Source organism: Chenopodium album, chromosome 5 (genome assembly GCF_948465745.1).
Source record: "Chenopodium album chromosome 5, dcCheAlbu1.1, whole genome shotgun sequence".
Classification (NCBI taxonomy): domain Eukaryota; kingdom Viridiplantae; phylum Streptophyta; class Magnoliopsida; order Caryophyllales; family Amaranthaceae; genus Chenopodium; species Chenopodium album.
Window position 1 is genome coordinate 8,325,211 of NC_137838.1, and position 15,625 is coordinate 8,340,835.

The 15,625-nt window shown below is 36.6% G+C and overlaps 1 protein-coding gene across 1 annotated transcript; it reads right to left on the minus strand.

Annotated features, from left to right (window-relative positions):
* Positions 1-13,106: 13,106 nt before the first annotated feature.
* On the minus strand, positions 13,107-15,340 carry LOC145631773 (large ribosomal subunit protein bL28c). Its single transcript, XM_081683948.1, has 2 exons — positions 15,026-15,340; positions 13,107-13,521 (listed from the first exon to the last, which is right to left on the minus strand). The coding sequence occupies exons 1-2, from the start codon at positions 15,240-15,242 to the stop codon at positions 13,289-13,291; spliced, it is 450 nt and encodes a 149-aa protein (XP_081540074.1). The 5' UTR covers positions 15,243-15,340; the 3' UTR covers positions 13,107-13,288.
* Positions 15,341-15,625: the final 285 nt, after the last annotated feature.

The window sequence follows — 15,625 nt, forward strand, 5'->3', positions numbered from 1 at the left end:
TCCGTTTGAGTGCGTATGGAAAAATATTATCGCCAATATGGAAAGTAAATATTATTATAAGCTATAAATATTTTTCATGAAAAAAGGAAAGATAAAAGTGGAGGGAAAATTTTTAACCAGTGAATGACATGTGTCATCACTGGTTTCGCTTTTAGTATTAAGTTATTGATTGATTATTTTCTGCAACCAATTATGAAATCCCACATATTCCACAGGGGTCATGAGAGGAATGCACCTTGATTTGGTATGCATTGAAGGTGCAGTAGTTCTTAACTGGATAACAAGAGGTGGGCTGAATTGCTGAAGAATGAGTAAGATAGTTTTGGGTACCAAGTAGTCCGCTCAGGCCCCTTGGAAAATCCAGGGAACATTTACCAGGTTCAAAAATGTTCTCTCGAGCCAAAATATGAAGGCTATATACACGAGCCCTAGTATATAAAATCTCAAATTATGGCAAGGGATGCATCAAGGGTCATATAAAATTGTTTGGAATCGTATATGGTCACTAGTCAAGGGTCATATAAAATTGTTTGGAACTGTATATGGCCACTAGTCAATCACATAAAGGCATGCGGTAGTCTCGAGTTAATAGGGAAGTGTGTACTTGTCGGTTGAATCAATATTGAAAGCCAAATTGGATGATTTTGTCCACTCAAATGACCTCTTAGGATCACGTGGGGTTTGCAGGAAGCACCCCTAACTCTTTTTTTTAGAGGCTCGAACAAGCCAAATATTGTCAAAATTTGAAGGCTGTAAGTAGAGCTGTCAAAAGTTAACCCGACCCAAAATACCAATTCAAACCCGATTATTAACCGAATCATTTGAATCCGAAAAAATGGTGACCTAAACCCGACCTAACCCGACCTGAAACCAACCCTAGACCCGAGTATGTGAGACCCAAACCCGAACATGAACTGACTTGGAGATGACCCAACTCGAATGTAACCCGTAAATTGTTGACCTGAACCGAACCCGACTTGAACCGAAATTGACCCAAACCCGTTTTAACCCGTCAAAACCCAAATTTAACCCGACTTGTTATTAACCTGACCTAAATTCAACCCGACCGTTCCTAACCCGACATGAATTTAACCCAATTTATTACAAACCCGACCCGAAATCAACCCAACTTGTTATTGACCTGACCCAAATTCAACCCGACTTGTGATTGACCCGACCCGAATTTTACCAAACCTATTACTTACCAAACCCAAAAATTCAACCCGACCCGAATGTAACCCGACCTATTGTTCACCCGACCCGAATGTAACTCAACCTAAACCCAACCCCAACCCGATAAAAATATGACCCGACTCAAGCATGACCCAACCCAAACCCGACCCGCATAGGTTATGGAATTAATCCGATTTGACCCGACCCGAGTTGAACCAACCCACTCTTACCGATCTAAACCGACCCGTTTACCCGAATTGACAGCTTTACCCAAAACCTCCAAAATTTCTCAAAAAGCGTGGATATTAGCCTTCAATTTTGGAATTTTTTGACTTTTTTTTCTCCCGGATATAAAATTGCCGAAATGTTTACCATGGTCCCAAATCCCCTCCGGGAGTCCAATTGGGTGGGTGGAACCATCCAATTTGCCTTTAAACAACCAATTTGCCGGTTTACAACTTGCACTGATTTAATTAATTCAAGCCTATCACGAACATTTATAACAATAAATAATGATCATATATGGTTCCAAACGACAATATATGACCCCGAGATGTATTCCATAGAATTTCAAAACTTTTTGACACAATGCCCGAACACTCCAAAAATTCTCAAAAAGCGTGGATATATAGCCTTTATTTTTTGAATTTTTTGACTTATTTTTGCCCGTAAATAAAAATTGCCAAAATTTTTTAACATGGTCTCTAATACCCTCCGGGAGTCCGGTGGAACCATCCAATTTCCCTTTAAACGGCCAATTTACCAGTTTACAACTAGTACCGATTTCATTAACTCAAGCCTACCACGAACATTTATGACAACATATAATGATCATTTATGGTTTAAATTGGCATTATATGACCCACAGATATATCCCCTAAAATCTCATTTCTTTTCGACATCAGCCCCGAAACCTTCAAAATTTCTCAAAAAACATAGATATTAGCCTTTAATTTTGGAATTTTTTTACTTTATCTCGCCCGAAAATAAAAATTTCCGAAATGTTTATAATGGTCCCTAATACCCTCTGGGAGACCAATTGGGTGGGTGGAACTATCCTATTTGTCTTTAAACGGCCAATTTACCGGTTTACAACTTGCACCAATTTAATTAACTCAAACCTACTACTAACATTTATGACAACATATAAGGATCATATATTGTTCCAAACGGCATTATATGACCCCTAGATGTATCCCCTAAAATCTCAAAACTTTTCGACACTGGGCCCTGAAACCTCCAAAATTTCTCAAAAGCGTGAATTTGACTTCAATTATGGAATTTTTTTAGCCTGGAAATAAGAATTGCTGAAATGTTTACCATGATCCCTAATACTCTATGGGAGTCCAATTGGGTGGGTGGAACCATCCAATTTGCCTTTAAACGGCCAATTTACCGGCTTACAACTTGCACCGATTTCATTAATTCAAGCCTACCACGAACATTTATGACAATATGTAATGAACATATATGGTTCGAAAAGGCATTATATGACTCCGAGATGTATCCACTAAAATCTCAAGCCTTTTCGACACCGGGCCCAGAAACCTCCAAAATTTCTCAAAAGCATGGATATTAGCCTTTAATTTTTGAATTTTTTTTTACTTTTTTCGCCCGGAAATAAAAACCGAATTATTTACCATAATCCCTAATACTATCCGAGAGTCCAATTGGGTGGGTGGAACCATCCAATTTGCCTTTAAACGGCCAATTTATCGGTTTACAACTTGAACGGATTTCATTAACTCAAGCCTACTACGAACATTTATGACAACATGTAATGACCATATATGTTTCCAAACGGAATTATATGACCCCGAGATGTATCTCCTAAAATATTAATACTTTTCTACAGTGGGCCCCGAAACCTCCAAAATTTCTCAAAAAACGTGGATATTAGCCTTCAATTTTGAAATTTTTTTATTTTTCTTTTCGCCCGGAAATAAAAATTGCCGAAATGTTTACCATGGTCTCTAATACCCTCCGGGAATTCAATTGGGTGGGTGAAACCATCCAATTTGCCTTTATACGACCAATTTACCGGTTTACAACTTGCACCCATTTCATTAATTCAAGCCTACCACGAACATTTATGACAACAAATAATGATCATATAAGTTCCAAACGGCATTATATGACCCCGAGATGTATCACATAGAATTTCAAGACTTTTCGACACCAGGCCCCGAAACCTCTAAAATTTCTCAAAAAACGTGGATATTAGCCTTCAATTTTGGAATTTTTAAACTTTTTCCGCCCGAAAATAAAAATTGCCTAAATGTTTACCATTATCCCTAATACCCTCCGGGAGTCCAATTGGGTGTGTGGAACCATTTAATTTTCCTTTAAACGACCAATTTAATTACCGGTTTACAACTTGAACGGATTTCATTAACTCAAGCCTACTACGAACATTTATGACAACATGTAATGATCATATATGTTTCCAAACGCCATTATATGACCCCTAGATGTATCTCCTAAAATATTAATACTTTTCTACACTGTGCCCCGAAACCTCCAAAATTTCTCAAAAAGCATGGATATTAGCCTTCAATTTTGAAATTTTTTGATTTTTTTTCGCCCGGAAATAAAAACTGCCGAAATGTTTACCATGGTCCCTAATACCCTCTGGGAATCCAATTGGGTGGGTGAAACCATCCAATTTGCCTTTATACGACCAATTTACCGGTTTACAACTTGCACCAATTTCATTAATTCAGGCCTACCACGAACATTTATGACAACAAATAATGATCATATAGGTTCCAAACGGCATTATATGACCCCGATATTTATCCCATAAAATTTCGAGACTTTTCGACACCGGACCCCGAAACCTCTAAAATTTCTCAAAAAGCGTGGATATTAGCCTTTGTAGACACCCATTTTTGTCTCCCCAAAACCAAACCCAGTGATGAATACCTTTCATGTCATTTGATTATCGAACAAAGCGAAAGTGTGAAAAATCTAGTGATGAAGATGTTTTTATTAAAATATCTCTTCTTTCTGTTTTTGAAAATATTTCTTTTCTTACCTTATTTTTGAAAAACGTGCATTACATTTTAGTTTGGTCCATGATATGGGTCCAATAACAGTGTAGTTGGATGATATTTGAAAAGACCTTTCCAACGATATATTATAAGCCCAATTCCGATGAATAATGAGGAAGTTATGGCCAAAATACTAAAGTGGGCCCAAACCGGATTTTACCTACGACCCAATGATCATGTGGAGGGTCCAAAGGTTTAATCCTATTCCTAAACTAATTAGGATTAATTAGAAGCTTATATAAATTTTTAAAAGATCTTAATTATCCTTTTTGAAAAGATAAGATTAAAGAATTTGAGTTAAATAAAAACTTTCCTTTTAGTTCTTTGTTTTAAATCCTAATTCTATTCGAATTTAAAGATGTTCAAAGACAGTCAAATATTATTTTTATGCCTCATAATATTTATCCAAATTTTATATGGTTGGATAGATCTTGAAATTATCTTTCCAATGATATATTATAATATTAAATCCGAGCTATAACGAAAAAGATATGAATGAGATATGAAACTTTATCCAAAACTGAGACCCTTTCACTATTTCAGGCATATCTTTTTATCTACAAAAGATTTTAATCTGATTCCAATTGGGTTGGAAATTAGACTTTAAGAGCTTTCCAACTACATATTATATGCCTTATTTGGACTTCTAGATCAAAAGATATGATAAAAACAAAATCCACAAAAACTGTTGTCCATCGAGTTTTATTTCGTTTCGAATTCGGATTCTTTTCTTATTCTTCGACCCTCTTTTTTCTCTATAAATAGAAGTCATATCTCCCATTTTTTAAATCATCAATTCTCTAATTCTCTCTTTCACCAACTCTTATCAAGAATTTCTTGATTCTCTCTCTCTCTTTCTAAACCAACTAGCACTAAACACACCTAACCAAGTTCGAAGTTGCCTTCGCCCTAGACGTGAAAGGTTTTAATCACTAGTAGAATAAACGTGATGGGAAGCGGTTCAAACCCCCTAATGGGAAGCGGTTTTGAACCGCATGCCATTGGGGGGCTTGCCATTAGCCTTTTAAATGGCAAGCGGTTCTGAACCGCTTGCCATTTGTAGTGAAAGGGCAGCGGTTTTGGCGCCAAACCGCTGCCGATTATGGGTATAAAAAATAATTTTTTTTTTTTTCAGTTTTTCCAATTAAATTGAAACATAAACATAATATATGCAAAAACATTAATATTTTTATTAATTAATTGTTGTAATATTACATTTTCATAAAAAAAAAAAAAAAAAATTCGAGCATATAACAACTGATGCTAGCTGCTCTTGTTCACCAGCCGTGCACATACCACCAGCCGCGCGCACCTCCAGCCGCACGCGCCACCAGTCGCCACCACCAACCACCTTAACCCGTGGTGGTTAAATTGAAACACAAACATTATATATTGAAAAAATAAACAACAATAAGTAACTTAATTTCAGATCTTTTGTGTAAAAAAAAAAAAAAAAAAAAAAAAAAAAAAAAAATTCAGATCTTAAATTATAAACAACAAAATTTTAAAGCTAAAAACTCAAACCAAACCCCCACCCACCACGACCTCCACCCACGACCACCACCCACCCACGACCCTAACCCAAACCAGACCCCCACCCACCCACGACCCTAACCCAAACCAGACCCCCACCCACCCACGACCTCCACCCACGACCACCACCCACCCACGACCCTAACCCAAACCAGACCCCAACCCACCCACGATCCTAACCCAAACTAGACCCCCACCCACCACGACCTCCACCCACGACCACCACCCACCACGAATCAAATTAAAATTAAAATAAAAAATAAAACTAAAATCGAAATAAAAATTAAAAAAACCATCAATCTAACCCGATTTTGGCTTCAAATTATGGTTTTAAAGGTCAAATTCGACCATAAAAACTCTAGATCTAGAGTTTTCATGGTCGAATTTGACCTAAAAAACTTATACACCCACATGCATGCACGAATTTGCTCGAAATTGTTCAAAATTGTTCGAAATTTGGTTGAAATTATCCTCGAAATTAGCTCGAAAATACCCAATTATATTCAAATTTGATGAGATGAGAAAGAACAAAGAAAAGAGAAAATGAAAGTAGAAAGGGCGAGTTAGAGGGAAGAGGAGAGAGAGGGAAAACGAGAGTAGAAGAGAGCAGCCGAAATGAAAGAAGAAAGGGGCGAAATGAAAGAGGAGAGAGAGAGAGAGCAGCCCGGGGTAAGCAAGAGGAGGAGAAATAAGAGAGGAGGGGTAAGCGCTTTTAGGGTTTTTTTTTTTAATTGGCAAGCGGTTTGGGGTTGAACCGCTTGCCAATATATGTAATGGCAAGCGGTTCAACCCCAAACCGCTTGTCATTACATATATTGGCAAGCGGTTCGCGCCAAAACCGCTTGCCATTTCATATTACAGGTTTAAAAAAAAAAAGGGTGAATGACAAGCGGATTTTTAAAACCGCTTGCCTATTGGGGCTTCCCATCACGTTTATTCTACTAGTGAATTTTTGAGGGTTTGGTCCCAAATCTAGTCTAAACTTTCTTTAATTCCTTATTTCAATTATTTAATTTAATTGTTTTGATTATTATTTTCCTTGAAGTTGCTAACGCGTGTATTTTGTTATTAGAAAGAGATACGAGGCATCCAAGTAAATACTTTAATTGATTTATTGATATTATGATGTAGAAATCATGTCTAGGTTGTTATTATGATTCCTAGTATCATGTTAAAATGCTTGATGTTTTATATGACAACAATGATTTCTAGTATTATGTTTAGGGAAAAGGTTATAATATCAAATATGACAATTGTGATTCCTGCGATGCTTCCTATTCTCTTCCTAATATTCATGTTAGTATCATGTTAGGGTTAAAGCTTTGATTTTTATGCTTAGTGACATGCTAGGGTTTGTAATTAATCTTGTTAGTATCATGCCTAGGATCTTGCTATTATTATACTTTACATGATGATTATTATGATTATTATTATGATTATTATTATTATTATGATTTATTATTATTATGTTGCTTGATATTTATTGTTATTGCTTGATCACACCTTTTATGCATGTTTAAAGGGAATTTGTACTTATAATCACGCTTAATAAGATAGTTAATAATCTTGTTTAAGGATAATATGATTATAATTCAAGTGATCGCCAATAATAGATTTATTTGTGCATTAATATTCAACCAACATAGATAAACAGGTTTAGGGTAAACCTATTGATTGCATGTTAGTCAGAAAGCGCACATGAATACGATCAGAATAAAGTAGAGGTCTATTATTAGGGCAGATTCAATCTCTTTTAGGTTGAATTTGTACCTTCATCCCCGAACTACCAGTCATGGTTCCAGACCAATTGGAGTTGACGATCTCCTGGATCGTTAAGGGGTGTAACCTTCACCCTGTGAACGGTTTACAAGTTCCTAAAACTTGTTGGCGACTCTTTTGCTCTAGTTTCCTTCCATTTGGACGCCACCGTACTTTAGTGTATGATCACAACGGGGTTCAAGTTTGGGATAATGCTTGAAATGTTCCTTACAACCTTCAATTTTGGAATTTTTTTGACTTTTTTCGCCCGGAAGAAAAAATTGCGGAAATGTTTACCATTATCCCTAATACCCTTCGGGAGTCCAATTGGGTGTGTGGAACCATTTAATTTTCCTTTAAACGGCCAATTTAATTACCGGTTTACAACTTGAACGGATATCTTTAACTCAAGCCTACTACGAACATTTATGACAACATGTAATGATCATATATGTTTCCAAATGCCATTATATGACCCCGAAATGTATCTCCTAAAATATTAATACTTTTCTACACTGGGCCCCGAAACCTCCAAAATTTCTCAAAAAGCGTAGATATTAGCCTTCAATTTTGAAATTTTTTATTTTTTTTCGCCCGCAAATAAAAATTGCCGAAATGTTTACCATGATCCCTAATACCCTCCGGGAATCCAATTGGGTGGGTGAAACCATCCAATTTGCCTTTATACGGCCAATTTACCGGTTTACAACTTGCACCCATTTCATTAATGCAAGCCTACCACGAACATTTATGACAACAAATAATGATCATATAGGTTCCAAACGGCATTATATGACCCCGAGATGTATCCCATAGAATTTCGAGACTTTTCGACACCGGGCCCCAAAACCTCTAAAATTACTCAAAAAGCGTAGATATTAGCCTTCAATTTTGGAATTTTTTGACTTTTTTCGCCCGGAAATAAAAATTGCTGAAATGTTTACCATTATCCCTAATACCCTCCAAGAGTCCAATTGAAATTTTTGAAAGCGTGGATATTATCCTTCAATTTTGAAATTTTTTGATTTTTTTTTTCGCCCGGAAATAAAAATTGTCGAAATGTTTACCATGTTCCCTAATACCCTCCGGGAATCCAATTGGGTGGGTGAAACCATCCAATTTGCCTTTATACGGCCAATTTACCGGTTTGCAACTTGCACCCATTTCATTTATTCAAGCCTACCACGAATATTTATGACAACAAATAATGATCATATAGGTTCCAAACGACATTATATGACCCCGAGATGTATCCCATAGAATTTCGAGACTTTTCAACACCGGGCCCCGAAGCCTTCAATTTTGGAATTTTTTTGACCTTTTCGCCCGGAAATAAAAATTGCCGAAATGTTTACCATTATCCCTAATACCCTCCGGGAGTCCAATTCGGTGTGTGGAGCCATTTAATTTTCCTTTAAACGGCCAATTTAATTACCGGTTTACAACTTGAACGGATTTCATTAACTCAAGCCTACTACGAACATTTATGACATGTAATGATCATATATGTTTCCAAACGGCATTATATGACCCCGAGATGTATCTCCTAAAATATTAATACTTTCTATACTGGGCCCCGAAACCTCCAAAAATTTCTCAAAAAGTGTGAATATTAGCCTTCAATTTTGAAATTTTTTGATTTTTTTTTTGCCCGGAAATAAAAATTGCCGAAATGTTTACCATGGTCCTAATACTCTCCGGGAATCCAATTGGGTGAGTGAAACCATCCAATTTGCCTTTATACGACCAATTTACCGGTTTACAATTTGCACCCATTTCATTAATTCAAGCCTAACACGAACATTTATGACAACAAATAATGATCATATAGGTTCCAAACGGCATCATATGACCCCGAGATGTATTCCATAGAATTTCGAGACTGTTCGACACCGGGCCCCGAAACCTCTAAAATTTCTCAAAAAGCGTGGATATTAACCTTCAATTTTGACAATTTTGGACTTTTTCGCCCGAAAATAAAAATTGCCGAAATGTTTACCATTATCCCTAATACCCTCCGGGAGTCCAATTGGGTGTGTGGAACCATTTAATATTCTTTCAAACGGCCAATTTAATTACCGGTTTATAACTTGAACGGATTTCATTAACTCAAGCCTACTACGAACATTTATGACAACATTTAATGATCATATATGTTTCCAAACAGCATTATATGACCCCGAGATGTATCTCCTAAAATATTAATACTTTTCTATACTGGGCCCCGAAACCTCTAAAATTTCTCAAAAAGCGTGGATATTAGCCTTCAATTTTGAAATTTTTTGATTTTTTTTCGCCCGGAAATAAAAATTGCCGAAATGTTTACCATGGTCCCTAATACCCTCTGGGAATCCAATTGGGTGGGTGAAACCATCCAATTTGCCTTTATACGACCAATTTATCGGTTTACAACTTGCACCCATTTCATTAATTCAAGCCTAACACGAACATTTAGGACAACAAATAATGATCATATAGGTTCCAAACGGCATCATATGACCCCGAGATGTATTCCATAGAATTTCGAGACTGTTCGACACCGGGCCCCGAAACCTCTAAAATTTCTCAAAAAGCGTGGATATTAACCTTCAATTTTGGAATTTTTGGACTTTTTTCGCCCGAAAATAAAAATTGCAGAAATGTTACCATTATCCCTAATACCCTCCGGCTTCCCAATTGGGTGTGTGGAACCATTTAATTTTCCTTTAAACGACCAATTTAATTACCAGTTTACAACTTGAACGGATTTCATTAACTCAAGCCTACTACGAACATTTATGACAACATGTAATGATCATATATGTTTTCAAACGACATTATATGACCCCGAGATGTATCTCCTAAAATATTAATACTTATCTACACTGGGCCCCGAAACATCCAAAATTTCTCAAAAAGCGTGGTTATTAGCCTTCAATATTGAAATTTTTTGATTTTTTTTCGCCCGGAAATAAAAATTGCCGAAATCTTTACCATGGTCCCTAATACCCTCCGGGAATCCAATTGTGTGGGTGAAACCATCCAATTTGCCTTTATACGACCAATTTACCGGTTTACAACTTGCACCAATTTCATTAATTCAAGCCTACCATGAACATTTATGACAACAAATAATGATCATATAGGTTCCAAACGGCATTATATGACCCTGAGATGTATCCCATAGAATTTCGAGACTTTTCGACATCGGACCTCGAAACCTCTAAAATTTCTCAAAACACGTGGATATTAGCCTTCAATTTTGGAATTTTTTGACATTTTTTGCCTGGAAATAAAAATTGTCGAAATGTTTACCATTATCCCTAATACCCTCCAGGAGTCCAATTGGGTGTGTGGAACCATTTAATTTGCTTTTAAACGGCCAATTTATCGGTTTACATTTTGCACCGATTTACCGGTTTACAACGGCCAATTTAATTAACCTGCACCGAACTCGACTTGAACAGAAATTGACCCAAAACCATTTTAAACCGTCAAAACCCAAATTTAACCCGACTTGTTACTAACCTGACCTGAATTCAACCCGACCCGTTCCTAACCCGACCTGAATTTAACCCAACTTGTTACTAACCCAACCCGAAATGAACCCAACTTGTTATTGACCTGACCCAAATTTAACTCGACTTGTTATTGACCCAACCCGAATTTTACCAAACGTATTACTAACCTAACCCAAAAATTCAACTCAATCTGTTACTAACCTGACTTGAAATTAACACGACTTGTTATTGACCCGATCTAAATTCAACCCAAATTGTTCCTGACCCGATTTCAAATCACCTTAAATGCAATTTAGACCACCTTATTATTGTTTATCAAAGCATTTTGTCTTGGGAGACCAAGTCGGTCTAGGCTAGCAAAAAAAAGGAGCATCATCCTCAAATTTAAGTGTTAAATATAGTACTTCGTATATATTTGTTGTATAGTCAAAGGAGATAATTATCTTCCTAAATTATAGATTATAGTTCTCTAGTATATAGCCATATATATTATATTCAAAGGAAATAATTAGCTTGAAAAAAATGATGATTATCTATTTATAGTTAGTTGAACCCGAATATGATCTGACTTGGAAATGACCCGACCTGATTGTAACCTGCAAATTGTTGAATTGAACATAACCCGACTTGAATCCGAGAATGACCCGACTTGGAAATGACCCAATATGATTATAACCCTCAAATTATTGACTTTAACCGAACCCGATTTGAACCCGGGAATGACCCGACCTGATTATAATCCACAAATTATTGGCTTGAACCGAACCCGACTCAAACCCGAGAATAACCCGACCTTATTCTAACCCGCAAATTATTGACTTGAACCAAACCCGACTCGAACCCGAGAATTACCCTAACCCGTTTTAACCCGTGAAAATCCGAATTAAACCAGACCTATTGTTTACCCGACCCGAATGTAACCCGACCTGTTATTAACCCGGCCTAAACCCGACCAAAACCCGATAAGAAGTATGACCCGACGTGACCCGACTCAAGCATGACCCAACCCAAACCCGACCCGCATAGGTTATGAAATTAATCTGAATTGACCCAACCCGAGTTGACCCGACACACTCTTATCTGACCCAAACCCTACCCGGTTACCCGAATTGACAGCTCTAGCTGTAATATATGCTTTTGGATTGATTTCATGAATAAGCTCGAAAAAGTTGTGTATTGTCAAAAATTAAAGGCTATAATCTACGCTTTTGGACCGATTTTGTGATTTTTTTTTTCCAAAATTGAAGTGAGTATGGGGGAGGGTGTTTCGTGATGTCATAAAAGTTGGTTTGGAACCATATTAAGGTTATTATTGAGTCTATGAAGTATAATGTCTCAAGAAAGAGTTTGGTCATTGAGAGTAGTGTCATAGCTTATCTTAGGGCCAAGGTAAAGCAACACAAAAGGCCAAGACAAGACAAAATAACAAAAGGCAAGAAATCTTAAGACATGGTAACGAGGAGTGGGCCAATGCATAATAAGATGGTTCCAGACACATGCAGGCCTCCTGAGAGCCTTTTTGTCCCATTCTCAACCATACTTAAGCTCTATTTGTGCACTTGAGGATCCATACATACGAGTCTTCTAAACCATTGATGTTCAGACATTTTTTAACCTCCTAGATCGCAGAAAATGGTTTTAAGTAACTCCCATTTAGACTTAAGGAGTCATAACAAAACATACACTCATCACTATGTCTTAACATGCGGCAGAGAAACAAGGATGAAGTTCTGCAACTGTACATCCCTGTTAACTTAAGTCAACCTTGCATATGTAGCATAGATCAGGCCCCCCATTAACCCATTCTTCACCAGAATTAGGGACAAGTAGGGAAAATTTGACTTAGTTTTCCGGTCTAACATAAATTAGTTAGTTCCCATGGAGAAGAACCGCCAATCCGCCATAACAGAACTTAGTTAGGAGTCCGTTTTACGAAAAGCACCTGGCTTTACATGGTTATATGATTACAATGGAAACATGTTTATGAGAAATGCAATATGTTATGCAGAACAATTTTCACAGGCCAATAACTCATTATTGAGTTCTATCAAATATTAGCACTACATGAATAGTTTCCAAGATAAACAGATATTGTAACACCATGAACCTCCTTTTTTTGGATTTTGCATTTTCATTAATTTGCTCAATATGCTACAAATAATTTCAAAAACCTAGGGCAAAAGTTGTAATCAATATAAGACAACCATAAAACTTTGGATTACAAAACAAGAAAATTAGCGTTCTCATTGCTTTACAAACATTTCTGTTCTATCATGCCTTGCTAAGGTCAATCCCTGCCTTCTTAGCAACAGCGTCCAATCCATTTTTCTCGATAGTCTTCAAAGCCTTGGTAGATAACCTAAGTTTGAGAAACCTCTTACCAGCTTCCCACCAGACTCTTTTGTATTGCAGGTTCACAAACTGCAATCTCTTTGTTTTGTGGTTGGAGTGAGAAACCCTGTTTGCCTTGTTTGATTTCTTTCCGGTGAATGGACATACTCGGCCTGACAAGCAATTAACTCATAAACTTAATAACCTCAATGTAGGTACAAAGAGTCACAAATATTAGATACTTCAAAATTCAACAGCCAATGTAAAGATAAAATGATATTAAAACCGGGAATGAATAAGCAATTGATCTTTGATCAACAATTGTTCAGCTTCATATACCATCCAGTTTCATGGGCTCAAATACTACTACCTCTGCCACAGCCATTTACGGACAGTTTTGTTGCCGACAATGAATGATTGCAATAACAGTAAATATACTTTGTATATGTAACTTTGTTAAGATAAGTTCCATCTCAATGCCCATAGTAATGCATTTCATGAATGAAAATCCATGAAGAGAAAGGGATACATTGGGGTGGACAAGTAATACTATAGACATTGGTATAACATTTAAATAACTTAGTTACAAAAATATATGCTCTGTATAATTTTATTATCATTTCCACCAGCTATTGCCTCGTACCTAGCTGGACATTGATGCTTTAGCTTTCCACAGTAACTGATTTCAGACATAGCTGAACAATAACATTTTGTAATTGACCAATTTTACAAGAGATAAGGAAAAACGAACAGAGTAGTTTCATAGGCTAGACAAATCAAGTTCTGAGAGAAAAAGTTCCCATTATTAAATTAGACATTAGTCTCCATTTCTCTCCAATATCAAAATTCTGCAATGTTAATGCCTCGGCAAAGATTACAATAACAAGTAGAGACTCGAGCAACAGAAGGGGGGCATAGGAAGATATAGAACAAAAGAATCTTTACTTCTATCAGGTCTTTATGGGGCGAATCTACAAAGGTTTTAAAGTTAAAACTCACTCCTTCCTAGTTTTCTGGGGCAGCTAAATTTCAATTGACATCATCCATTACATATTCCATACTGTTCATCCAACAACACTGCTGAAACTCGAAAGATAACAAAATCTTTCTTCTTGTTCTCCAATACAACAATACTCAAACAGATAACGGCGATACAACAATACTCGAGAAAATATCTATACAACAATATGAAGTTATCCAAACATAATTTATGTGCAAAACGTTTATCACAATCTGATGGTAAAGCTAATGTTATGGTAGAGCAATAGCATCAGACCAAGATCAAAAACATGTTCAACCCACAATAATTGGCAAAAACCAAGAACACCCCACCTTTACTTGAGCTACTTAAAGCAGCCTTCACCCAAAAATCTTCAACTTACAAAAATAATATCCTTAAACTCCATTCTTTACAGCAAAATTGAAGATGATGCTCTTAATTTCAGCTCTTTTTTGCAGCAAATTAACAAATGCTACATATTCCACAGCTATAAAATCAAGCAGACACTAAGATAAAGAAAATGCAACAGATTGACACACAAATTAACCAGAAACCCAAAAGAATCCTAAGAAAAAAAAAAGCAACAAAACTCAGAAAAATTGAAAACCCACAAAGCTAAAGCCATAATTAATTCAAAAAACAGAGAATTTATCACAAAGTGAGAAAAGGGTTCTTACGAGCAACAGGTTGAAGCGAGGGTTTGAAAGGAGCAGAAATGGGTTTGTTAATGGTGGTGAGAAATGGAGATTGAGAAATTTGAATGCCATTCAATTGGGAAGTGAGAAACCCTAGCTCAGAAACAGTTGATTTGGGTTTCAATGAGCATGAGAATTGGGGTTTGCGGAAGCACACATTGGTTGGGTTGCTTATCAACATTCCTGAAGCTGCTGCCATCTTTCTCTCTCCTGTAAAACTTTCAGTGTCTCGTTATCTGTTTTTAGAAGGTTGGAAATTGAGATAGGTGGATGATGTTCAAGTGTAAAACTGCTCTGTTTCGGTCGTTTCCATCTAGTTAAGGGAGGGTAGCACCGTAACTCTCCTCGTTTTTTAAATACTTGCAACACTTGTGTCTTTCGGCCTCTAAACACTTTATAATGTACTTGTCTTAATGTCACTTGCACTAATTTATACTAACCCCATTGGAAAAGAAATTCACATTGCATATAATATAGTCATTTTATAGCTATTACTCGCTAGTCTTTTAGAAACTACACACAAACACAAGTGTTTCAAGTATTTAGGGACAGAGATTGTAGATAAACACGTGGATTTACCAA